The sequence below is a fragment of the Stigmatopora nigra genome, chromosome 17 (genome assembly GCF_051989575.1).
Source record: "Stigmatopora nigra isolate UIUO_SnigA chromosome 17, RoL_Snig_1.1, whole genome shotgun sequence".
Lineage (NCBI taxonomy): Eukaryota > Metazoa > Chordata > Actinopteri > Syngnathiformes > Syngnathidae > Stigmatopora > Stigmatopora nigra.
The window spans coordinates 9,097,501-9,125,168 of NC_135524.1; the positions used below are offsets into that span (position 1 = coordinate 9,097,501).

General features: G+C 37.4%; 1 protein-coding gene across 2 annotated transcripts in view; it reads left to right on the forward strand.

Moving 5' to 3' along the window:
• The first annotated feature begins 4,670 nt into the window (after positions 1–4,670).
• sfswap (splicing factor SWAP) overlaps positions 4,671–27,668 on the forward strand; it is a 34,315-nt gene continuing 11,317 nt past the window's right edge. For both annotated transcript variants that reach the window (XM_077737249.1, XM_077737250.1), the window contains exons 1-14: positions 4,671–5,003; positions 6,145–6,308; positions 8,874–9,005; positions 10,000–10,076; positions 10,596–10,818; positions 10,897–10,997; positions 11,275–11,425; positions 17,638–17,893; positions 18,047–18,205; positions 18,322–18,415; positions 20,826–20,886; positions 21,796–21,899; positions 21,975–22,107; positions 25,519–25,697. In XM_077737249.1, coding sequence (XP_077593375.1) covers positions 4,807–5,003; positions 6,145–6,308; positions 8,874–9,005; positions 10,000–10,076; positions 10,596–10,818; positions 10,897–10,997; positions 11,275–11,425; positions 17,638–17,893; positions 18,047–18,205; positions 18,322–18,415; positions 20,826–20,886; positions 21,796–21,899; positions 21,975–22,107; positions 25,519–25,697 — 2,031 coding nt within the window. In that variant the 5' untranslated portion in view covers positions 4,671–4,806. The remainder of the gene's footprint in view (positions 5,004–6,144; positions 6,309–8,873; positions 9,006–9,999; positions 10,077–10,595; positions 10,819–10,896; positions 10,998–11,274; positions 11,426–17,637; positions 17,894–18,046; positions 18,206–18,321; positions 18,416–20,825; positions 20,887–21,795; positions 21,900–21,974; positions 22,108–25,518; positions 25,698–27,668) is intronic.

A 27,668-nucleotide genomic window follows, 5' to 3' on the forward strand; every position in this document is an offset into this window, starting at 1 on the left:
GTGACACAATCACTTGGAATGATTCTTCTTTGATCCATTCTTTTCCTTAAGCTTTTGCTACCCTCCATCCCTCCAAGTTGGTGCACTTCATCACCGCTTGGATTATATCATCAGTGATGGATAATGAAAATAATACTTACACATATCAGCATTTACTGTGTAAATTTTTAATTCTGAGGGGTAAAACTTCTCATATAGTCTGCGTGGTCCACAGTGAATTTATAGCTGACACCCAAAGTATATTAGTATCAGTGGGTTCCATTGGATTTTATAAAAAACACAGGTTTTTTTTTTTACCCACAAATGGAAGCCTGGGTAGTAATACAAAAACTGAAATTCCTTAAAATGTATAAAAGGTAAATTAAAATTGTGAATATTATCTAAAAATGTTTTTGGAGGAATATCTGGAATATGAAATGATAAATTTTCACTCCGAAGATATTTCAAGAAAACAACCTCACCGGGGTCATTATTTACCTACTTATGCATCTATGGGTTAACCATGGGAGGTGATTCTTTTTTGATGGTTTTGGTTTATTTTTTCTTGTGAATATAGACACTGTGTCCTGGATAATGCTCATGAAATTATTGCAGCTGTTATCAGTATGGTTACGGTAGAAAGGTGGGTATAGATATAGATTAGGTTGTTAATTCAATGAACACCAATACAGCTGAAAGTGATTAGCGATCAGCTTCTTAACTAAGCAGAAAATTATCAGACAGGTTTAATTGATTTTATACCAGGCCCAATGGAAAAGGTGTTCCTTTGATTTTGTGTGAGCAGTGTCTTACATCAAATCCTTCAGTTGAACACTGGGCTAACCTTTTTTACCGTGGGGTAAGAAAAACGACACGATTTCGGAAAAGGTGGAAGATCAACTGAGAAATGATGCATATTACTAAAACAGTAGAATGATTCTGTTTAGCAATCCACATTGATAAATTACAAATATAACCTCAGACGGTTTTATAGCTGCAGTGGAATTGCAGGCCACTGTATTGAACTAATCTAAATGACTGTCAGTAAAAAAAAGATACGTAACTGTAAACCAGATAGGGGTTTTGATTCCCCATAAACATACACACAAATATCTTGAGTCCCTGCATAACAGATGCAGACTGTGTAAATCCTCACCTTGGACTCTTTAAGGACCAGAGTAAATAAATAGTCCTAAAGTCACCACATTCAAAATACCTTATATGCAGAATGCTGATAAATCGAGTTGCTCATTGAAATCTAGCTCTTTTAAGACGCTGACTAATTCCAATAAATGAACTTCCCTCGACAAAACAGTCTCACTTGATTTGTATTTCTCCTAAATAATGGTGACAGCTGGAGCAGGAAGGCATTTGCCCTTGTTGGCTGCGTCCTATCCAAACTGGCAATCCTAAAATGGCTTGCTAAAACTAATTGAATGGAAATCATTTCAAAGAAAGCCATTGACAGGTCACGTGTCCACTTTACTATGTAAAGGTAGAGGGCTAAGGTTAATGGTCAGCACATACTAAATGTCAATGCTAAAATGAATTGCAGTATTTTGCAGTTAGCATTGTTTCTTTAGGTATCAAACATGCTGTTAACTGTCTATATAATCTGTTCACTTTCCTCTCGTGTATGCTGTGGTTCAATCATTTAAGGCTGGTGAAGAGATGAACACTCCGAAAACTAATTTTAGAGAGATACATATATCAACCCCAAATTATTCTTACATGGAAAAATGCAATATTGGATTGGATTGGATAACTTTATTCATCCATTATTTGGGAAATTTTGTTGTCACAGTAGCAAGAGGGTGAGGATGCAAAAATAGGAAGGGCATTTTAGACATAAATAGCTAGGTAATAAGTAAGTTAATAAATAAGTACATGAATAAATATACAAATAAATAACCGTGTTGCTGATATATATATATATATATATATATATATATATATATATATATATATATATATATATATATATATATATATATATATATATATATATATATATATATATATATATATATATATATATATATATATATATATATATATATATATATATATATATATATATATATATATATATATATATATATATATATATATATATATATATATATATATATATATATATATATATATATATATATATATATATATATATATATATATATATATATATATATATATATATATATATATATATATATATATATATAACATGAATGAAAGCAAGTGAAACACAAAACTACATTATATTTTGTTAAATTCTTAATTCTCTCCGTGTTTTAATAATGAAGTAAAAATTTTAAAAAAAACTTAAAAATCTTGACTTTGAAATCTCAAGTTTACAGCCAGACAACAGAAATTTGTCTACATCTGCCCCAGAGTACAAAACTATTTTGTGAACATGAATGTAATCATTATGTTGATGATAAGGACTGACATTGGTGATAAACAGTTTTAAAAAGGGTGGGTAAAATTCTACAGATTATTTTTCAGGCTATTACTGGAAGACCTTGTTTTTATTCCTCTTGTTGAATGGATGAAATGGGTAATAAGGGGACTGCATCAGAAATGTGCATGTGTGTAAAATAATTGTGCAGGCTAGATCCATTTGTTACCAGCATGTACACTTTAAATGTGGCAGTCAGCAAGAGAGACATAAATTATAATCGTAAAAGCCTTGGGCATAAGGGGCTTGGCTGTGTCGCTTTCCCTCTGGCTTTAAGCTCCTACTAACTCCTGATGTATTACAATGCCTTTGAGGTGAACTCAATATCGGTACGACTCCACAAGGGCCTGTGGAGGTGAAATGAGCCCTTATTACCCAAACTATAACAAGGCCCCATTTCTTTTTCATCTGACAATCTTGAGGGGAAACTGAAGTACAACTGTGCTCAATGTATGTTGTCTGGTGCTTGTAAAATACATTCATTCACTTTCCATACCAACCATCCTCGAAAGTGTTGCAGGGTTTTCTGGAGCCTAACCCAGCTGTCTTTGGGCAAAAGGCGGACTACAACCTAGACTGGTCAGCAGTCAGCCATAGGGCACAGAGAGAGAGAGACAAACAACCATCCACACTCCCAATCAGAGCACCTCCAGCGGAAATCCAGCCTGCAGCTACCCGCAACAAAGTCAGGCGAGTGAACTCCTACACCACGAGGTGGCCTGGTAAGATACTGTGGGTGCTATATCAAGAGTGGAACTTTTATAGCTGAACTGCTGTAGCTTTCAATATTCAGAGTTGACAGATATGCCCATTTAAATGCCTGAGAGATTTACAGTACATCGCTGAAAATACTTCTGCATATTGTGCGTTAATTAATAGGTTAAATCCTAAAACTCAATCACTCAGGGCCAGTTTTTGCTATGGACAATGGGACTCCTCAGGGCACAATCTATTTGGGGGAGCCCTGGACATTGTAGATTAATAGATAAATATATATATATATATATATATATATATATATATATATATATATATATATATATATATATATATATATATATATATATATATATATATATATATATATATATATATATATATATATATATATATATATATATATATATATATATATATATATATATATATATATATATATATATATATATATATATATATATATATATATATATATATATATATATATATATATATATATATATATATATATATATATATATATATATATATATATATATATATATATATATATATATATATTTATGAATTATTTCATGTTCTAACTGTAAAATTGAATATATACACCTCTTGATAATTCTACTTGTGTACTTGTGTATTTTTATATAGGCGCAAAAATCTACACTATGGTAGTAATAATACAGGTGATCCTACTTTGCGTTTTTTCGATTATCACCGCCATGTCTAGTCTACATTATTCGCGATATTCGAGGGATTACTTATTTTGAATAAATATCAATACACTATTGACATGACATTTGCAGACCAAAATCACTCAATTTCCTTTTGACTTGTAATCTAATCTCTGGGATTGAAGATTGACTGCTTTTATTTATTTGGGCACCCAAAGTCTTCACTAAAAAGGTCTCGTGAATGCCTCTTTGAAATTAAGGGCTCCCAAGATCCAGCTCCCTCAAAGAGCCATACAGTGTTCCCTCGGTTATCGCGGTTAATGGGGACCAGGACCACCCGCGATAAGGGAATTTCCGCGAAGTAGGGATTCCCCTTCAAAAATGCTTAATTTGAATTTAATTCCCAAAAAAATGTTTTATTTTTATTTATTTTTAATTAAAAGAAAAAATACCTCCTGTATACAGTACAGAATATAGAATACGGGTAGGGAGAGTGAAATTCATGTTATAACAAAAAAATGTAAAATATATTGTTTCAATGTAATATTTGTATTTTTTCCCCCAAAAATTCCGCGAAACTCTGAGTCCGCGGTAGCTGAACCGCTGTAGATCAAATCCCAAGCTATTTTTCTTACTCGCACATTCGCTATTCATGAAAACGAATTTACAAAAGGATGTGTGTCACTTAAAAATATATTTTGAAATCATTCCACATATTCTAAATACATTAGCGTCTAAAACACTATTATTTTGATTAATACTATTATTACAATGCATTTCATGTTATTAAGCAGTATGACGTAAGTGCCGATCAAGTGACAAGACTATATTTACTCATTTTCAACATGGCGACCGACTGCACAACATAGAGTATTTTGTGGCTCAAATATTATCATCTAGTCACTTTGCTATTTTCCACAAACAGTAGATAGTATTTCAATACGGACGGGGGTATTTTACAATATTTGATCGGAGATGTATCGTCGCGGATCGGCAAAGAACGACCCAAACAACAAACCGGCAACGGATGCAAGTGATAGCGAAAAATACGCTGACCTTTTGGTGTTTGGCTACGCCTGTAAAGTGTTCCGAGACGACGAACGGGCTCTTTACCACGAAAATGGAAGGCATCTTATCCCATGGATGGGAGAGAAGAGCATCATGATTGATAGGTCGGTTGAACACTTAACAGAAACACTATGCTAACCCTCTATCCCGTCCGTTAGCCTGTTTCAAAGTTGATGGAACTGGTTGGAGTTAGGCTTGCAGAATCTCTGTGGATGCCTGAAACCGTCAGGATTTTTTTTTACATCATTTGTCACCCATTTTCTCGGACCTTCTATAGTATTTGTGGAAAAAACAACACTAAAACAACATTTCCAGAGTTGTTTGTTGATTTGAAATGCTCAAGCATTTTGGCTACCTATCCAGATACTTAGTTTCAAACATTTTGCAAGCACCTAATGCTGAAGATGTTATTGTCCCCTGTCACTCAAAGAAAGGTAGTTCGCATCCCTTTTTATTCCTGATTTCTCATTATCAATTGGGCTTGGCATTTGGCAGGTTGGAACTCCTCTGGAAATGTTCACTTTAATTATTCACATGAATATGATGTAGTAGATAGTGTGATTGTTTCATTTTTTTGTCCTTTCCCGAATTAAATTTTGCTCTAAAATATATCTCCTTGAGCACATCCTACCTTCAAGGCTTGCACCACACACACACACACACACACACACTAACCTCTCTTTTGAACCACCTTATCCTGCAGTGGCCCAAGTTGTTTCACCTGTACAGCCTTTGTATGTGTGTCTTATTGCATAAAACAGTTTTTTCCCCAGCAAGGTTGTTTAAAGGGGTCCTGGCAATCCCTGAATGCCAACCTCACCGCCCCATTTCTTTGTCTTCCTGAAGAAACCACAACTGAGAGATGGGATAGAGGGACGAACCCAGGAAAATGTCACCCGTTTACGTTCTTATGGATAGGTATTTATGTACCCGGGTTTGTGTGAATGTAACTCTCTTTGCAGATGTAGAAGTATTCATGAGTGTTACAGGTTGAACCCTGTAAGGTAAGGGGAGTTGTTTTCATTGATTTTATTTGGATTTAGGGTCCTTGGTTGTAATTATTGTATTGATTAGCGGCAGAACACTTATAGCCTTTAAAAGTGCAGCCTTCAAGCGGGACTCCAGAATATCTCTTTATAATAGCTAGGGGTGTTATAGCCCACCCGCCCCCGGGTAAGTAGGCTTTTTATGTAGATAAAGGTTTTGGCTACTTCTTTCTTGCTAATGCTCAGTATCATTTTACAGATACGATGGGCGTGGTCACTTACATGACCTTTCAGAGTATGACAGTGGGTCATGGAACACATCCTACCAGCTGTCGGAGGAAGAGGCGAGAATTGAGGCACTCTGCGATGAAGAAAGATATCTAGCTTTTCGCACTGACTTGCTAGAAGAAGAGGCGAGACAAGGTAAGGATGTGCAACATGAATACGTAGATGATCCTATAGTAAAGGGGTGTCAAACTCTGTTTAGTTTGCGGGCCACATTCGTGCTAACTAGATCTCATGTGGGCCGGACCAGTTAACTTTTGGCCAGAAAAGTTAACTCATTTTTTTGACTGAAATGGGAGGTTGAACTTTCATATTGTCAAAATCGATTGAAAGTACAGCACTGTCAAAGGCACTGAAAGATGAGCCTTGACAAGCAGGGTTTTATAGTGAATTAGACATCTATTGTTGTCAATGGCGGATAAAGTGGTACCTCGAAATACGATCTTAATTCGTTCCGGGACTGAACATCGTATGCCGATTTACTCGTAACTCAAATTAACGTTTCCCATAGGAATGAACTAAAAACTAATTAATTTGTTCCAACCATCTGAAAAAAAACACCAAAAAGAGGATATTGGATTGGAAAATACTTGTATTTGTTCTAATTTTCCATCTTTTAACACATTAACAAATAACTAGCGGTTAAATAGTACTGGAATGTGTTAAATAGTACTAAAATTATACAGATTTGCCAGAGGGGAGAGGGGGGGATTTTGTCACAGCAACACGTTCGTAAAATAACATGAACAAATTTAAATGCACTTGGATTACGATGCAGACACACTCAAAAAATAGTTAATCTAACCCTGCACTAAACTTAATTCTTATTTTGTTTTAAATTTTGATACCTTTCTTCTCCCGGGTTGGCTCTTTTTGTCCCGTCTTCACCCTGACTTTCGGATGCAACCTATTGAGGCCTGTTTGCTTTTGTATTCCCAAAATTATGCACACGTCCTCACAATAGGATAACGCACGACCACTTGCCACCCAGAAGTAGTATAAACGCCATTCACACTGACTAAAATAATTATCTCCAGATACAAGACACATTGAGATGCGAGAAAGCCAGGTGGCCAAGACATGAGAGGCTGTTTATGATTTTCAGCGCACTGTCTTTTTTTACCGCAGTTCCTTCATGTATAACAGATATCTACGAGCACTGGACGGAGCGTTGCATTTTTTCCAGTGTTTTTTTTTTTTCCGTCACTCAACGCGAATGGCGGAGTGATCGCTAATGCGAGGAGTATAGATTACTTCTCGTTGGCGAGTGGCCGTGCATTATCCCATTGTGAGGACATTTGTATGCATCATTTTTGGAATATTTTGAAGGGAATACAAAAGCAAACAGCCCATCGACAGACTGGTCCCCCAGTCGACCTCTTCTGGCCCATGAGCCCTACCTGTGACACTTCTGCTCTAGTACACCAAGAGCAATACCATCATGCAGCATGTTTGCAACTCAACATCTATTTATAATAATTCATTTGGTGAGCAGGTGATTATGTTTTAAAGTTGAAAAATATATGATATATAACAGTTATTTATTGGACTAAAACATTAAATTATTTGATCCCTTAAGTTTTTATCTTCCCCAGATGGTATTTTGTTTTATTCTTGCCTGATCAGAAGAGTTGGATAAATGGATGTTGTCATTTTTGTCAACTATTAGCTTGTGAACTATTTTGAGACTTGGTTGTTGGTTAGGGACTTGTGCTGTAAAAATTCAGTTTCTTAGCTTTACCATTTTTCATCCGTAACAAATCCCTGATCTGTTTTATCCCTTGGTTCATGATCCATTTCTATGAGAATCACTTTTGGCTGTTGGAACATTTTTTCATGACAAAACACTCTCCAGAAAGACACAATAGCTCACCTAAGGTAATTAAATTTATAAGGCACCACATTGAGTGAAATATAGTGTCATCTGGCCAGAGTGATTGGATAGAATTACTTTCCTAACGATTGATGTCACAAGCATTCGTATAGAGGGTCCATCCCTGAAGACTGGGTTGCCCTTTTGCGGTCTGACTCCCATATTACCCATCTGACCACTAAAGACCATGCAAGAGGATGAGAGTTTTATCATTGATTCTTTAATGAAAGTATGAATTTCAAGGAAGAAGGCAATGATGATCAGTTGCATCTGAACAGCATTTACACTTTTTTTTTCCTGAGCTCATTGACTGCCATTTACATACATTCACTCCCATCCTTTCCAGTTGAAATGAATATCATGTGTGCTAGTAACAAACTAATTTTGTAATAACTGCAGAATGATTTAAACAGCTACATAATTGGACGTCTCCTATTGTTAATGGCAGGTGATATGGCTGAAGTGTCATGGCACTTTTTTACCCAATACACCCCCCTTGTATTTCAATAATAAATATGACTAATATCTTAATCATGCCCTCACCATACACCTCGCTCTTGCTATGCCCTCCCACATCCTGCCTTGATCTTGTTTTATCCTCAAAATAACAACATTAAATAAATACCAAACAATATCTCTCCTTTGTTTCATTTGTGTTTTATGAGAAATTTGAAAATGACATATTGCGATTAATTTAAGAGGGTGTCAAAATGATGATTTGTGTTGTTATGGTTGTGGATTTGTTATTGTGGGCCATATGCCTTCTGTATGTTCAGTAAAATTAACTGTCATATAAAATAACGTGATGCTTAACATTATGCTTTTTGCAGAGGAGGAATATAAACGTCTGAGTGAGGCCCTAGCCGATGAAGGCACCTACAATGCAGTGGCCTTCAAGTACACAGCAGACTACTATGACCCTTCCCAACCTACAGAAGAAGAGGATGCCAACAGGCGCAGAGGTAAGAAGTCAAAACATGTCATATGTTGGCTGCTCAGCAATTACTAAGAGTAATACCTTGCGATACGAGGCCTCGGGACTGAGCTCATATGTCAATTTACTCCTCAAATCAGTTTTCCAATTGGAATGAACTAAATACAAATTAATCCGTTCCCACCCTCCGAAATATAACCAAAACCAGAATATTACAATGAATAAACATATTTTTAGTTGTTCTAATTCACAAAGTAACAAATAGCTACATTATGATCATCAATACTAAAATGTGACATTATTCATTCCTGACAGACAATAGCGTCTTAATGCGGACGAGAGAGGGACTTGCTACCTAACATATGTATGCTGATGGTGCTGTTCTATATGTCCATGCGAAAGATAGAAAATATGCACGAGAATTCACAGATGTACTGGCACGCGTGTATATCTGGGTTTAAAATTCCCAACCATATTTAAACATATCTAAGACTATTAAGAATAGTTAATATTTAATATATAAGTTAATATATAAGAATATTAAACACATTTTAGTAAACTATTAAACCACTAGTTATTTGATACTTTAATAGATGGCAAATTAGAACAAAAAAAATCCAATTCGATATCCTTTTTTTGGTGTTGGAGCGAATTAATTTATTTTTAGTTCATTTCAATGGGAAACGTTCATTTGAGTTACGAGAGTATCGACATACAAACTCAGTCCCGGAACGAATTAAGCTCGTATCTCGAGGTACCACTGTACTTATTCTTCATCGCGTTGTAAGAACAGAACAACAGTATCTCAGGTAATGATAAACACTGACATTAAAAAAAAAAGATTTGCATTGAATTTTATTTTAATACTTGAACCCGACAAAACATAGTGGCATTCCATGTGTTGCTCACACTCTTACCAGTAAACATGATACTAGCTTTTACTACATAGCCATTTGTAATAAACTAATACATGTCTTTATTTTTGTGAACAAATCATATCTTGCATGTTTTCAACTAAAAAGAGGAGGCAGAGCCTGAAGAGAGTGAAGAACCATTTGTTGCTCCCCAAGGTCTTGAGATCCCTTCTGATGTAGAATTGGTGAGCATTGATCCACCTAGTTTGAGTCTTTTACAATTTATACTAAGTGTACACATTACATTGTGTAAAATTGTTTTTCTTTTCAAAATAAACAGCTGAAATGTACTGTAATTAAAACATCTAGAACAAGATTTTATTAAATATTTATTGATTCTTTATTCATCCAGATTTAGCAATTCAGAAAAGATTATATTTCCAGTGCTGACAGTTAAAAAAAAAAAAACTTGGGATAAGGTTGTTGTTTGATTTTGATTTCTTTAATTAAGGACAGCACATATTAATGAACATATATATGTAATTATATAAGATTGTAGCCGAGGGCTAATTTCCATCTTTAGTCTAGTGTGCATGTTGAAGTCCTATTCCCAGTTCACAACACAGTGGTTTGGAAAAAAAAAATTTCGAGGGACGCCCTTGGATGTTTTTAAGCAATGGTTTTGGGATGAATGGAAAATAAGTAGTTTACCTATTTGCATTATTTTCATTTTTGTTGTTTTGTTGTCGTCTTTCTTGTTTTAGCCGGCAACTATTAAGACTCATAACATAATTGAGCGGACAGCCACCTTTGTATGTCAGCAAGGCGCCCAGTTTGAGATTGTGCTGAAAGCCAAGCAGTCTGGAAATTCCCAGTTTGACTTTCTTCGTTTTGACCATTACTTGAACCCTTATTATAAACACATTCTGAAAGCCATGAAGGAAGGTCGGTACAATGTGGGCTCCAACAAACAAGAACAGCCAGAAGGTGAGTCACACTCTAAACCACACAGTGCATGTTTATGCCCTGATGCCAATATTCTTCTCCTCACTTTTATTGTTGCAGAATCCAATTCTGATGATTCAGATGATGATGGGGATGGCAATTACCTCCATCCCAGTTTGTTTGCACCCAAAAAATGCTCGCGCCTCGAGGAGCTCATGAAGGTAGATAACATGGCTGAGTGAGACGTCTAAATGAAATACTCATTAGGGAACCCATTTAAAGGAATCTTTCTTGTAGTCTTGCAAATACACTTGAGAGAGATTCACCAAAAATATATAATCCACTTAAAGACTCATTGTAATTAATTAGTCAACAGCAGTTAATTATATAATTATTCCACTTAAAATGCTTTTGTCACACAAACATTTTCGTCTTTGGTCAATTTATATGAAGCCAAGGCAACACACTTTTTTCAACTTCCAAACATCCCTTTTGCAGCCACTTCGAGTGATGGACCCGGACCACCCCCTTGCAGAATTGGTGCGTAGAGCAAAGGAGCAACAAAATGGTGTGGTTGCAGTTCAAACCGGTTCTGAGGAAGTGTCAGATCCTGTCGTGCCCACCACAGTAACGCAGTACACGGCTGATTGTGAGTAACGAAACTACTTCCCTAATTAAATTTTAGCCAAACATATTTTAATGTTAAATATTTAAATAAAAAAAAATTGAGCAAGTAACCGCTATATTGAGAGTTAAACTGTACATATGCCATGCCTCTGATGAAGGCCATCCAATGCAAATTGTGGTTAATAATTACATTTTTAAATTTAAGGTGAATGTTATGCAATGGTAAAAGGTGCTCGGACGTTTGGTCGCCGGTCAAATGGTGGCGGAGAGTTTACTGTTGAAACCAGCTCTCAAAATGATATTCATGAGAGAGAGTTTAATATCTAAGAGAGAGAGTTTACCTTCTAAGTACTGTTTAATATCTAAATACATTTGACCGGCGACCAAACGTCTGGTCACTATGGTTAAATGGTACAGTATTTCTTGAATATTACGGGTAATGTAACCCAGACATGGCCAACCGCGATAATCAAAAAAACGCAAAGTAGGATCACCTGTATTATTACTACATACTATGCTACTACGTTTTCCTATCTAAAAATACAAGTACACAAGTACAATTATCAACAAATGTATTCATTAAATATCACAGTTATATGCATATGAAAAGTCTAATGCACATGTCAAAGTGGAGGCCCGGCGGCCAATTCTGGCCTGCCGCATCATTTTGTGTGGCCCGAGAACGTAAGTCATGAGTGCCGACTTTTTGTTTTAGGATCAAATTAAAATGAAAAGTATAGATTTATAATAAATTTCCTTTTTTTCCCCCTTTTAAATCAATAATTGTAATTTTTTTAATCAATCTTTTCTGTGATTTTTAGTTAAAAAATCATTTTATTAAATCTAAAAATAAATTTAAAAAAAAGCTAAAATAAACATTATTTCAGATCAATAAAAAACTGAATCGTGAAGGCTTTTAATCCAGTTCTTTTAATCGATTAAAAAAAAAATCTAAATATTATATCTAAAATGGTCCGGCCCACCTGAAATCAAGTTGACATTAAAGCGGCTCGCAAACCAACCCGATTCTAACACCCTTGGACTAATGTATTCATATCTATATATAATCTATGAATTAAAAAAATGGGTTGGGGGGGGGGGGGGTCTTAATGCCGTTGACATCCTCTTTATGCCAGCTTCACGGCCGTATCTATGGTGTAAATCTCTCGCTTTTTGTGCTCAAAGGTAAATTGTTGGCGTTATCTGAATGTTTGCTTCTTTCGTCTTGGTAAAACGCACGGTAGATTAATTTATGCCGCGACGTCATACTACGCCTCTAGCAGAGCAACGTCACTGTTTCAGTCACTCATCATATCTAATTTTTTCTCTGACTCATTGGCGATTACGCGGCATTTTCATGGACGATTCAAAATCCAAACATAGCTGGAATACACTCGGCGTAGTGTTTCATCAAAGATAATGTGTGTGATTTGAAATGTAATTCAAATTAACCAGGAAATGGCAAGAAGTCGTCCTTCTCAGCCTTCATATATTATGCGACACGTAATTCTTCTTCTATGATGTAATATGGCTTATTCTTCAACGCTGAGTGGCACTCAATTCAGCGCCGAAGAAGAGCCCTGACTTCCGCTTGGGAGTTTCAGTGGGAATTTTGACATTTTTCTGAACTTTTTAAAAATACTTTATAAAAATAAAATGCAATGTACTGAAAAAAAAATTGTGGTATGTCAATTCGTGTTGAAGTGTGCCAGAGCCAATGTCTATCTTTGTGATTTCAATCTACAATATAAGTCATCAGGAGCCTATTGGTGACTCCTAAGGATTTGCTTGCAACTTCATAATGAGTGAACCTATTGACCACTCTGTGTTGAAAATGTAGTCTGTCTTACCATATCTATTTATCAGAAAATCATCAAACTCCCTTCTGGCTGTTCTTCACCATAAAAGTCTCCATCTCACTAATAACATACATTTTTAATGACTGTTTGTAGGCTTGCTTTTCCATTTTTTTAATTAAAGAAAATTGGATTTGCCATTTTATTTAACTAGTCCAGGGACTAATGTATCAGTGTCACTATACCTTCATTGACACTGACTGTTAATCAACCTCCCACACTTCTTTCCTCCCGTGAAAGTTCGTTCATTCATTCATTTTCAAAACCACTTTATCCTCACTAAGGTCATGGGGGTGCTGGAGCCAATCCCAGCTGACTTCAGGCCGGAGCTGGGGGACATCCTGTATTGGTGGCCAGCTGATTGCAGGGCACAGGGAGACGTACAACCATTCACGCTCACACTCAGGCAATTTAGTGTCCAACCAGCCTACCATGCATGTTTTTTCTGGAATCTGGGAGGAAACCGGAGTACCCGGAGAAAACCCATGCAGGTCCAAGAGAACATGCAAACTCCAGATAGGTGGACTGATCTGGATTTAAACCCAAGACCCCACAGCTGTAAGGCCGACGCGCTAACCACTCCAGCCGCCGGGCCGCCCTCCAGTGCAAATGTGATGAGCCAAATTTTGCACAAGTTGCAGTTCCTGCTCTTTGAATTGAATGAATTTGTTTGAAACTGATGTGTGTAATGTAAGTAATGATTGAAAAACATGACTTGGAGCCGGATAGTCCAACACTAGTTGCAAGGCTTAGCACCTGTGAAAATATCACAGCCTCATAATGAACACCTCTGCTTTGCTTTGCTATTGATGGCTGAGGCCAAGCAGTATACTGAGGTGTTTCTCTCAGGAGGCTAATTTGAATGCAGGTGCTTAGACGACTGCTGATTACGCTGACAACATACTTGCCGCTACCTACCAAACAACACGTAATTCCTAAGATCATGATGATGACTGATTTAAATGATTTATTTTCTGGATTCCACACTTCGACGTAACATTGTGATCCTTCAACATTTGCGGTTCATGGCATTTTTTAATTCTTATACAAGTATAAAAAAATCATAAAAATAACAAAATTCACTGAAACTCGCAAGCAGACAGGAGATGAAAAATGGTGGAAGTCAAGACACCGCTTCCTTTTCGCCGCTGAAATGGGTGACCCTCAAACGCAGAAAAGCAAAATTTCACCGTAGATGAATGACGCACCAAACAATACAGCCGAGAACCCTATGCCACTATTGCTTGGATTTTGATCTGCCGTTAAAAATGCCTCCTAAGCACTCTGCGTCATGTAAAGCATCATAAATGACTACCGTGCGTTACATAAAGTAAGACGAAGGAAACATTTGGGGAAATGGCAACGATATCTTTTTCCAAGGACACCAAGCGGGTGGTAACCAATAGGGGTAAAATAAAATCATTAAGATGGAGAATGCCTTTTCAGTCTGGATCTCGGACTGTAGGGACAAGAAGATTGCCCTGGATACCAGCATGATTAGAACCAAAGCCAAGATGTTTTAAGATCTCCTTACAAAGACAATGAAGATGAACCCTGGCCTTGTACCAGTTCTGCTAGTGAGCCACGTGGTTTTATTGCAAGCAAAGGGCTGGTTTGAAAAGTGTAAGAAGTATGCTCTACAAAGTGTTTCCTCTTCCTCGGCCTACCAAGAGGACGCGGAACGGCACGTCGAGTATTACTTCCCTCACAAGAGAATGGTTATCTTCCAGAGCAAGGTTTTAACTTGGATGAGACTGGCCTTTTTGGAAGAGGATGCCTTCCTGGACATTCTTATTCAAAGATGAACTGAAAGTACAAAGATTCACAAAGAATGCCTGAGGCTCATGTGTGGGAATGCTGCTCGCTGGCTTCATGGTAAAGCCAGCCTTAATCTACAAGTTTGACCGTCTTCATGCTTTAAAAAAACAGAACAAAGCATTTTTCCTGGTTAAGGATAAGGAAAACCTGGATCATGAAAGGCCTCACAAAGGACTCGTTCTTAAAATGTTTCATCCGGAATGCAAAACTTCACCTTGCTAGCTGAAAGTGGGCTGGACTTCATGGTTCCCCTCCTACTGGACTATGCCTTTATTGTCTTTATACACGTTTAATGGAATTGGAATAAAACTCCCACTAAACTTTTTTTTATAAGCGGCGAGAAACTATTTTCTCTGAGTACCGTATTTTGCACACCTTCAAGGAATGACATCTTTTAAAATGTTTTCCATATACAAGATGCACCGCATTATAAGGTGCTACAGTAGAGGCTGGAGTTACGTTAATATGCATCCATTATTAGACGGTACTGCGCTAAAGGGAATGTTAACAAAACAGTCAGATAGATCAGTCAAACTTTATTAATAGATTGCAAATCAGCTTTCTGACAACTCCATTTACGCCCAAAATGAATATACAAGTGTTTTATTATTTTTTCCGAGGTAAAGTATTTTCGTGACACGGTTTATTTTTTTAACAACAGTATGGTGTAACATGTAAGTGCAACATCACCTAGTGGAGGAAACGTTTCCTTCATTCAGTAAACACGTAAAAAAAACATTCTGATACTGTTACGATACATTAACGTTAGTGCAATCACAATATAGTACCACTCGTAATCGTGCAAAGCAATAACATTAATAACTCGAATAATAACCCAATGTTGTTCACGCGGGTAAATCTTGCGGGCTTTCACGTACACAATGAAGCACTATAACATTCAGCTGTTGACATCCACATTCACAATATGACTAACCTTGTTCAACTGTAAACACAAAAGAAACACGTAAAACTCACTATCAGTTAATTCCTCATCTGATTCCATCGAATTGTTCATTTTCAGTGTCCGAATTTAACAGCTGAGGGCAACCGTCACCCAGGCTCCGTCTAATCAAAGTCATCATTAATCGAGTCGGTGTCGCTTTGGTTGTCTGGCAGCTGAGTGACAATTTCTGCCTTCCTGAAAGCTCGAACCACAGTTGAAACTGATATATAAGCCCAGGCATTTAAGATCCACAGGCAAATAGTGGTGTCTTTTATCTGGCGCTGTCTACCAAGGGGGATAATGGACTCGGCGGGTGCTTGCTGTAGTTGCGAGACCTGTTGCGGCTCAATATTGATCCATGTATAATATATACTTCGTAGTATAGCTTTGATTGCTCTGTTGACGCCAATCTAGCGGCTGGAGTTCTTCTGTCCAGCCACTCGGAATGACGGCAAGCACACTAATTCGGTGTTTGCCATTTTACCGGGTGGATTGACAAAAGAACTATATCCAGTATGCACCGCGCACGGGAATCTTGACCGGACATATCATCGACGGACACTTGTCGCCGGACGCTTCGTCCCCGGATGCTTCCTCGAACGGACGCTTCGTCACCGCACATTTCGTCGACGGACAATTCGTCGGCAGGCTCGCGAAACATTGCTTTTAAAATAAAAGGCAATGAAGAAAATTATTTGATTAAAACTTTTAAAAAGAAGACAAAGGAAATTCGCTTATTCTTCCCTCTCTTCCTTTTTTTTCTTGGTATTCCCATAGGTATCATGTATAAAGACTAGAATTCCGATGCGCGTTGTGAGGCAATCGAGCAAGACGTCGCTGAACTTGCAAACTATTGCTTTTTCAAATAATTAAAAACCAAACATTTGTTAGTAATTTAGTGGAGTCACTCCTTGCCCCGAGAACTGGTCTGTTGCAAGATGTCTCCCTATTTGTTATGAAGAATCAACATGACATCGGAGTTGTTATGTTACGTTGATTCTTTTTTGGGTCTTTCCAATTCATATTAACTTATTTATTCCCTATTTATTTGTCTTAAATGTCTTTTCCTGTCTGTATTTTCACCCTCTTGCTACTGTGACGATGAAATTTCCCGAATACGGGATGAATAAAGTTATCCAATCCAAATATATAGTTAGCAGTCTAGCTTTGAATGCTCTGTTGACGCCTAGCTAGCAGCTGAAGTTCTTTTGATGATGTACCCTATCGACTAATTTTTTAAAATTCATTTATCGTGATAACAGTTTTAATATTGGTCCATATATAAGGCGCACTGGATTATAAGGCGCAAGGTCATCTTTTGAAAAGAATGATGTTCATTCATTATAGCTCATACTACTATCTGTTATTTCCATGCATCAGGGTTTAAATTTCAGTTTCTAACCTTAAGAGTGTATGTTTTCTTAAATATTTTTATTCACCATCACAAACATTTTGTTTCTGGTACTTATATGCCGGTGTTGAAAAGTAAACATTGCATTCTGTAGTTTTTTTTCATTCAATTAATCACAGACCATATCGATTTCTTTTTTTTTGACAGGTTGAAACTGGTACATATTCCGTATAGCACATTTGGATATCCTTTTCTTTTGTTTTCAGCAAATGCATCTGCTGTGTACTACGGCTATTACATGCTTCCTGACGGAACATACTGTGTAGCCCCACCCCCCCCAGGAGTAGACGCCAGCTCCTACTATAGCAGTGTGCCTTCAGCTGGGATCACTTCCACGACTGTTTCTGGGGCATTTCCTCAATTGGTCATATCCCCAGTGTCTGGAAACATTGCAATGGCACCAGGTGGTGACCCTTCTTGTATCCCTGCTTCTGTTCCTTCCGTCTCCATTGCGGGAATCAGGTAGAGCATGATGAATTGCATTAAGAACATAAAAAATATTAGTGTGATATAATAAATTTGGTCTTGGTACAGTGATTTAGGGATGCGACCTAAAAAGGGTCAGAGGTAACAAATGGGTTAAATTTGTCAAAAATATTTTATTTCTACTGAAAGCAATTTCAAAGCTGAAGCACCAGTTGTCACGGCAGCAGGCGCACCTGCAATAATCCCCCCACCACTGGACATCCAGGCTGTCATTGACAAGCTGGCAGAGTATGTCGTCAGGAACGGGCTCAAATTCGAAGCCAGTGTCCGTGCCAAAAATGATCCACGGTGAGTATATTTACCACAAGTAAACGTTGCTTTAATTGCTTTTGAGACTGCCGTTGGCTAATTTTTCAAAACTGTGATTGTCATACCATGTGTGTTCTTCACTCTGTTCACTGTAGGTTTGACTTTCTGCAGTCTTGGCATCAGTACAACACTTATTATGAGTATAAAAAGAATTACTTCATGCAGAAAGAAGGGAAAGGCTTGTCAGAGGTATTATAATCTTTTGTGGTAATTTACAAGTCCCTTTCAGATTTTTCCATTCAGCTGTGACCTCTCAGCATTCTTTCCTTCACATATTCTTTGTGTACATTTTTGTGCCATAGAAATTTTTTTTGCTTTCATTTCTTGCTGAAGTAATTATTTATATTGTTGGGGAAGATATTAAAATGAAAAGGTTCTCGGTCATATTGGGAAAAGGCTTTGAAGCACTTTAAGAAAATATGCACAGTATTGCTAAATTTATGGAAATGACACCCAGAAAATAAAAGAATGGCACAACCAATACCCCCTCTACAAATGCCCAACAGTTAAAATTTTGAGCAAACAATGCAACCACAATATTTGTCCATCTGTTTGTCTACATTGCAAAAGGGTGGAAGTTCTGTGTTCTTCTATTACGACAAGTGGCTAAGTTCCATTCCTCCCTTAACGTCTTTAAACTGTAACAATACGTTCCTTGTATCTGCAGTGACAAACAAACAACAGTCACAACACTCTTAACTTTAAGATTATTTTTTGGCATTTAGTTGGAACCCATGAAGACTTGACTTTGTATGCATACAGTTGGGTCATCCCATTCATAGAATGCACAATGAGAGGAAAGAATATTTACAGTATATATAGTATTCCCTCGATTATCACAAATTCACTTCGCATTTTTTTTCTGCTACTATTGAAATGTATTTTTTAGTTCATAAAAATGTGAAAATCCATTCTTAAACTCGCAAGTTGAACCCACTCCCCTGTACCAGATTTACTCGCATAATATGGAGTGTTGGATGTGTTACTTTGAAGGTAAATCTTAAGAAAAATCACTCGGTATTTCTGACATACTGTAGGAATCAAAACCACATTATTAGGGTCAATGTCATAAGGAAATTAATATGCCTGTCTTTATAAAGGCAAAATATCAAACTTTTGATGTGCATACAAATCCTTACTCTCAATTCAGTCACCATTTCGTCCGACAAAAGCGGCTTATATGCCGAGGAATACGGTAGTCATAATAGGGGTGACCCTACTTCACGGTTTCTCGATTATCGCGGCCAGTTCTGGTCTACATTAACCGCAATATTCTTATTACTTTAAGTCACACTGTCTAATAAGTTGCATTTTAAGGGATTTTTTTAATATATCAAGAAACAAAAAAATGATGTTAAATTAATATTAAGATGGAAAACAACAGACAAAATAAGCACCTGTTAATGTCACATATCAGCGTTTTTTTTGCGGGTCTAACTATACATTAAAAGTACAACATAACCTGTTGGTAGTCAAAGTGAAAGGCCTACGTTGCACTTGAATCACAGGTCCAGCCAAACTATTAAAAAAGTATGACTTAGTCTTGAAAATTGTGAAATCTAAATGTCTCTTAATGACAGGAAATTTAGGTTTTGTTTATATATTTTTTATGATTGCTCATTTCTACTCCTAAATTAACTTAATCCCTCACTCTGCGCACCGGGACCGTACGCTTCTGCCCAGTTCTTGACAGTACACATACCCAGTCGGCATTGTGTATTTGAAAGCAGAGCTGCCAATGTCCAAAATGCATTGAAAGTCTAGTATCCCATATAAAACCAATTGCCCTCATGTATGCCCACACACACCACAACTTTTCGAATGCTGCTATTGGCAATTATTTTGGATTGTAAACATGTGAGGGAGTGCTGAGTCATGCTTTTGTGCATCTTGCAACCCATGCAACGCAATCACAAGGCCAATTTCTTCCAAGCAGTACAAATCTTTATATTTTGTTTTTTCCTACAGCATCAAAATGTTTAAAAGAAAAACATATCGTTGTTTTTGATGTTCCGTGAGCTCTGAGCCTTGACAAAACTGTAACCATATGCTTTGGCCAGCCTCACTCGTGTCACTGTTATTTAACAAAAACATTACAATTTTAATGTTGCACTGTCATTTCATGTTCACAGTCCGATTGTTGCTAAAATAACCCTAAAAGTGCAACACATAGTTTTGATCCCAATTGAAATCGCCAGCACTTGGCCAATGTCAGTCAGTAACCGAAAGTGAGGTACGAGAACAATTTTTTCATTCCCAGTGTCTTCTTCCATGTAGTTTCCCTTGCGTTTTGGCTTTCATCTTCAAACCTTTTTTGATTGTAACTTTTTCTCTCCCTTATTAAACATCACAATTTTAATGTTGCACTGTCATTTCATGTTCACAGTCCAATTGTTTCTAAAATAACCCTAAAAGTGCAACACATAGTTTTGATCCCAATTGAAATCGCCAGCACTTGGCCAATGTCAGTCAGTAACCGAAAGTGAGGTACGAGAACAATTTTTTCATTCGCAGTGTCTTCTTCCATGTAGTTTCCCTTGCGTTTTGGCTTTCATCTTCAAACCTTTTTTGATTGTAACTTTTTCTCTCCCTTATTAAGATGGCAGAAGGTGGAACACTCCATTTGGAGGAGTCCGGTGGGGATTCCAAAATGAATAAAGGTATTTCTAAACTCTTATTTAGCATACATTATCAGTTAATTGTGCCCAATATTTTTCTTTTTTTCATGTAACTACAGTACAGTAATCCCTCGAATATCGCAGATAATGACATTGCAGTGATAAACGAAAATCGCAATGTAGGCTCACCCTCATTAATATGCGTATACAAAAATAGTACACAAGTGTATTTAATAAATATTAGTTATATGCATATGAAAAGACTAATATATTAATACCTTAATATAATCTATTGATAAAAAATGTATATAGATTGCTTATTTTTAATGTAACATGAACTGGAAGTTATTTTGTTTCACAGACCTCTTTTGGGAATGTAGTCTGTGTAACATAAAAACTCCTTTTCCCATAATATTAAAAGATTGAAGTAAACTTGGGAGGAAAAATCATTAAAATTATGATAAAATCTTTACATTATTTTACATCTTGTGAGCTGGAAGTTGTTTGGGCCCTGCAGACATTGGCAAATTAAGATCTGTGATAAAAAATGGATATTAAAATATGTATATTGTATATTGATGTGAATGCCTTTATATTCTAAATATAGTTGACAGTTTAAAATTAAAATATTTTAGGATGGTGGTGTGCTTTAAGATTTTTGTAGTACAAAAATTGTGCCGCAGCTAAAAACGGTTAGAAAACACTGCATTACAGGACTGGCCAACCACCAAACCATTTCGAAGTGAGCCGGGTAAAAAAAAAAAATTAAAAAAAAAAAAAAAATTATACTAAAATTTTCTTTCAAAATTAAAAGTTGTACCTCCTTCTCAAATGTTTCCAGCCTGTAACCTCATCTAATTAGTTCTGTACGCTATTATTTTGGCTAACACTGCCATGGATGTTTTGGGGAATGATCTCAATATTTTTCCCGCTGATTCTTTGTTACCACAGCTTCTTTTGCACCAATTTGTTTTGCCATCAAACCAAAAGAAAATGAATTGCTGCCACTGGAGAAAAACCGAGTCAGACTGGATGACGACTCAGACGAAGACAAGGTTTTGTTCTGCCTTGGATACTAATCCTTCGTGGCATATGATTAAAAATATTTATCCTCACCATTTTTTTCACAGGTGCTGGAAGGTGATAGATTACAAGCAGTGGTAGGTGTTGCCACTGACCTGGTTGAAAAAGAACTTCCATCAGTCAGTGTAATTGAGGAGAAAAGACCATGTCTCAGTTTACAACAAATGGAAGCTAAACAAGGTATCTAAAGAACCATTTAAAATATAGATATTAATTCATTTTTGAACAGTTATTTATAGATATATATCTTCATTCGATAGGTATAATAATTGTGTGGTTTCTGGTCATTTTGTGCGTTGCAGCACTACCTCATGCATTTAACATTTGTTACAGGTTGGTTTAATGTCGGTTCAAAAATAGTGAGGAATGGAAGCTGAGGAGAACTACTTTACATTTGTAAACATAACCACTCTGGCAAATCAATAACTCATTTAGAAATGCAATAATCCACAAAGGGATTGTAAACTACGTAGCATAAGCATGCCAATTTCATATTCCATATCACAGTCTAACTCGGAACTTTACTCTCCTGGTACTAAAATGTCGACTGTTGAGTTTTCAATGGAATTACAGTAATACACTCACAAATTTGAGATATGAGGAAAATTCCGAGCAAATTTTTGCGATGTGGCCGTCAGATGGCGGAGTATGCGATAGGCTGCTTACAAGAACAGCATCATTCGGTCTTTCTCACCACATCTAAGTGGCGTCAATATATCTTCGACTTTTGGCCGTGTAGTTTGCATTTTTACGTGTTTTTTTGCATTAAACCTTGCACAAAATTATCAGACATAGGCATTGTCGTCATCATTGACTTGACAAAAAGCCTAGTAGTCATCATACCCTCAGCTGCGTATGACGAAATTGTATAGTGCTTCTCCACTGGTCCGCCATCCCAGGCAAGACCCCTTAACTGACATATTCAGACTTGTTAGCACTCCGCCACGATGGAAACATCGCATCACCTCTTGTTGCCTCACCGATGCTAACAAGAATAAAATGTATCACTTACCTCACACTGTCTTCTTACTTACCCTCCCTCAGTTCGCCTGTAGAAGGCAGATCCACGCCAAAAATTGTGGGCAATGGATCGGGCGTTTGTCAAAAAGATACTAGGAAGCGGGGCTCGGAGTGGTTGTTGTCGTAGCCCAACCGCAATGGCCGCCCGACATCCGCTCCCCTGCCTCCTTTCTCTTCGCCGTCTACGGCGTACTTTGGGGGGGTTGGATATCCTCGGAGATCCTGGAGGTCTCCGGATGTTCTTAGGGATATCGACAGTCAGTCCGTAGTAAGTTGTGAAATTGGGTGTCTTGCCTTTCAACCAACGAACTGGAGAGCAATGAGCCGCTGCGCCCGAGCGCGCCGCCATCTTGAACTCCTAACAATTAAGTAGGTATAAAGGGTATCAAGCTTTCCAAAAGACTAACCATTTTTCCAAGCTGTGACATTCATAACGAGATGGAGAGCCTTCTTTTAATATGGGTAAAAGATAAACAGTTAGCGGTACATAGCGTGACCTAGTCAATAATCTGCGAAAAAGACAGCGGAATCTAATGGACTTGAAGTAAAAGCAAGCATTGGAAAAAGGCGAGTCTAATACACCAGCGGAACACTTCAACGCAAGTCGTGGCTGCTTTGATAATTTTAAAAAACGAACTGAGATACACTTGGATGTGAGGCATGGAGAGGCAGCAAGTACCAACTCAAAAGCTGTGGTAGAATACATTCACGTCTTTGCTTTGGTTATCGCACAAGGTGTTACTTTAGTGTAATTTAAGATTAAAACTTATTTTTAAGGTTGTTAAATTTAAAATTCATGTTTTGTTAAGAACGCGTTGCCGTCCGTCAAGTCTGTACTGTCCTTTCTCTCTCCTCTGTATGCCACGGTAAGGCCCGCCCCTCTTTATTGAATGATGTCACATTTTAGCATCGAAGATCATAACCACTAGATAGGTTTTTGTTACTTTTGAGTAGGTGGTTAATTAAAACAAATAAATAAATATTTTTCAAAACAATGATTTGGTACACGAGTAAATTGACATGCGAGCTCGGTCCCAGAACGCATTAAGATCGTATCTCAAGGTACTACTGTAATTTCCAGTACTAGATAGATGGCCAAAAGAAAATGATGTCTCTTAATGTGAACATATTCAAAATTGCTGTTTTTAGAATTTATTGGATAAAGAGGTTTAGCGTAATAACTTGTCCCAGATCATAAAGATGGATGCTAAATAGAGACTGGAAAGACAAACGCATAGATTGTTCAGACAAGTGCTTTGCAGCATCAAGGGAGCTGACAGGTCCACTTAAGGTTCAACTGAGGAGTCTCAGTCTAATGGTCTCTTTCCTGGCATGACTCACCGGCAGGCAAAGAGATTTGAAAAAGCCATAATGAATAGCTGAATGAATGTCTTTTACGCTATGACATAATGGCCATCGGTCAGCAGGCCTAACTTTATCAGATAGCAGGAGAATCCGTGGCAGACAGCTGATGGGCTTTATCATTCATTAATTCGTTTTCTGTACCTCCTATCCTTACAAGGATCGCGAGGGGTGCTGAAGACAATCCCAGCTGACTTTGGGCACCAGGCGGGGCACACCCCGAATTGGTGGCCAGCCAGTGTAGTGCACAAGGAGACAGGCAACCATTCATGCTCACACTCATACCTAGAGGCACTTTAGAGTCTTCAACCAGCCTACCGTGCATGTTTTTAGGATGTAGGGGGAAATAAAAGTACCCAAAGAAAAACCCTCAGGCAAGCTCAGGGTGAACAAGCAAACGCCACACAGGAAGGTTGGACCAAGGATCGAACCCTCGATTTCAAAACCCTGTAGCTGATATGCCCACCACTACCTGACCGGGCCGTCGTAGGTTTTATCAGTGGGCTGAAAAACAGGCACAAGCAATTAAGTTGTTTTGAGTCTACAGTAATTCCAAATTCGTTAGAGAACAAATATTTCTTAAAGATTTAATACTTTTTAATATTTTCACACCACTATAGCATCTTTATAATGTTTTGTAAATACATGTATTTTTAGGTACAACATATAATATAATAATAAATTAATAAATGTGTTTAATATCTTTGAATTGGGATTAACGTTTTATAATTTAAGGTTGTTTTTTTCCCACACACTTTTTTCCCCTCCTCTCGAAGTCTTCTCATTTTTCTGAGTTTTTTCACATACTTGTCCACTGGTTTGTGGCACTGTCTCCTTTTCTCAACTCCGAAGGCTGTGAATTTATTCCACCCTCAGTTATGCAGATTTCACCTCGCCTCTTCCCTCACCCGTATTTCTTGGTTTTGTTTGACATCTCAAATGCTTCAAATTGTTTGCCACCACAATAAGGTGTTTCTTATCATTACGATGAAAAGATTGAACTAAAACAATTGTTTGGGTGTGAAAAATTAATCTTTTTTTGTTGCATTTTCGTCCTGGCTGTTACCGACTGAATGTATCGAACAATCTTTGTTGGCCTGGCAAGGTTGCATCAAAAACCTTTCTTTCTACCCTCCCCAGCCTTGACCAGAAATTCATTTTATTGCACAAACACAAAAAAGGTAAATATACCCATCTCTTTCATTGCAGCCAAACAGAAACTGGAAGATCGTTTAGCAGCTGCAGCTCGAGAAAAGCTTGCACAAGCATCCAAGGAGTCCAAAGAGAAACAGCTACAGGCGGAAAGGAAGAGGAAGGCAGCACTATTCCTTCAAACTCTCCGCAACCCATTGATAGGAGAGCCAGAGGCCAAGAGGGTGGATCTTGAGGTAGATAAATGTTTACATTAAGAATGGACTATAATTATTGTTTGTAAATGATTTAACCGGACCATTTACCTGTTCGACCTTACTGTAATAATTCCAGACTGTATGTCAAGGTTGTCAAACTCGGGTTGGTTCGCGTGCCGCATTAACGTCAACTCCATTTCATGTGTGCCGGACAATTTTAGATCTAATATCTAGATTTTCTTTATTTTTTAAAATTGGATTGAAAGAACTGGCTCAAAAGCCCTAAATAGTCCATTTTTATAGATCCGTATTAATGTTTATTTGAGCTTTTTTTCTTAGTTTTGGAAATTCAACACTTTCGTTACACAATGGTAATAGACCATAATAGCAAACAGCACTGCACAACAGCAGGAAACAATGTTACTTTGGCATTGTGTTTATGGCTGCACCTGCACTCAACAAACATGATCTGTGATGTTCTGTAATATTTTTTTTTATTTTTGTGAGTGTCTGACAGCCTCTTTTTTTTTTAAGAGTGCCATTTTTAACAGCTTGTTTTTATCGCCACCAGTTGAATTATCAAGGATTTGTGGTTGGCTAAAATGTGGAGCTATGATGTGAGCATTGTGTCTACAATATTTTGATACCAAAAGTTGTGCTTGAGAAGCAAATACTGCCTTTATTATATTGGGCAACTGGCTTGGCACACAACCACAGTCTCGGTGATGGGCTTTCATGAATTGCTTTCTATCAAGCTGTGGAAGTTTGTAAACTACCCATCCAGGAATAGAGGCAGCACTTTTGTTTTAGACACCTAATAAACACTTCAGGTGGATCTTGACACTTTGCTTCAATGGCATGTGGCATCTTTAAATTTGCAAAATTCAGCAATCCACTAATTGGGTGTGACAAGCATACATAGTGCATGCCACTTACCATTTAAAACAAAAGTGGCTGTGGTGACAGTTTGCAACTCCATGTTAATAATGCCCTGCTTAATTGGGTGAGGGACTCCTTTTTTGCAGCATTCTCCAAACCCCAAGGCAATTATATACCGTATTTTCAAACCCATAGGGCAGACCGACCTGAAAGGACGCTGTCTTAGTTGCAGGTGCAATTTCTGTATTTTGCCAATACACTTGGCCAGGGGTGGGCAAACTTTTCGGCCCGGGGCCCACATTGACTTTAAAAATTTGACAGATGGGCTGGGTCAGCACAAGATACGATACATATAAACAACTGCATCCTTTAACAGTACTAATAAAACAAACAGAAAAAAAGGACTAAAGTATTAACATACTCATCACTCAGTAATAAAGTTAAAAGTATAAAGTACATAGTGAAGTAAAAAGGAATGTATTAAGTGATATTAAAATGTAATTTAAAAAAGCTAGAAAGTCTGTAAAACACAAAAAACAAATAAGAGTGGACAGAACTACTCCTACTGGCTTCCGCGTGACGGCGCCATCTTGGGGAAAACAAAAAATAACTTTATTTGGACAATGTCGACGGGCCGGATTAAAAGGCCTAACGGGCCCATGTCTGCACTAGGCGCTCCGTCCGACTCAATGAGTGCAGGGTATTGTAGTGCTAGAATGACACGTGCTTTAAAACGGCAACGGGGGCAAAACTGAGTTTGATTGTGTTTTATTGACGTTAATGTGTTCACGCTACTCTAAGTCAAAGCAATCTAACATCTCAAAAATACATCGAAGTCCTCATCTTTTGTATCCGACATGAAGTTTGGGCAAGTGGGAAAGTTTGCCGTCCAACATTCTGGGTTCCATCTCGATGTCAGAGTCGGGTTGTCGCCGTGGGGTTCCATAATAGTTATTCCAACTTTGATGAAAGCTTACAGTGCCCACCAACACTTTATCCCAGGCATCCACAATCCGTTCCAAATCATCACGTAACTCGTGTGGCACTAACTAGTATATTTACCATCCAACACCCATCACTCCCAAGCTGTTCACCATGCTGCTTCTCCCTGCTCTTTCGTGTTTGATTTAT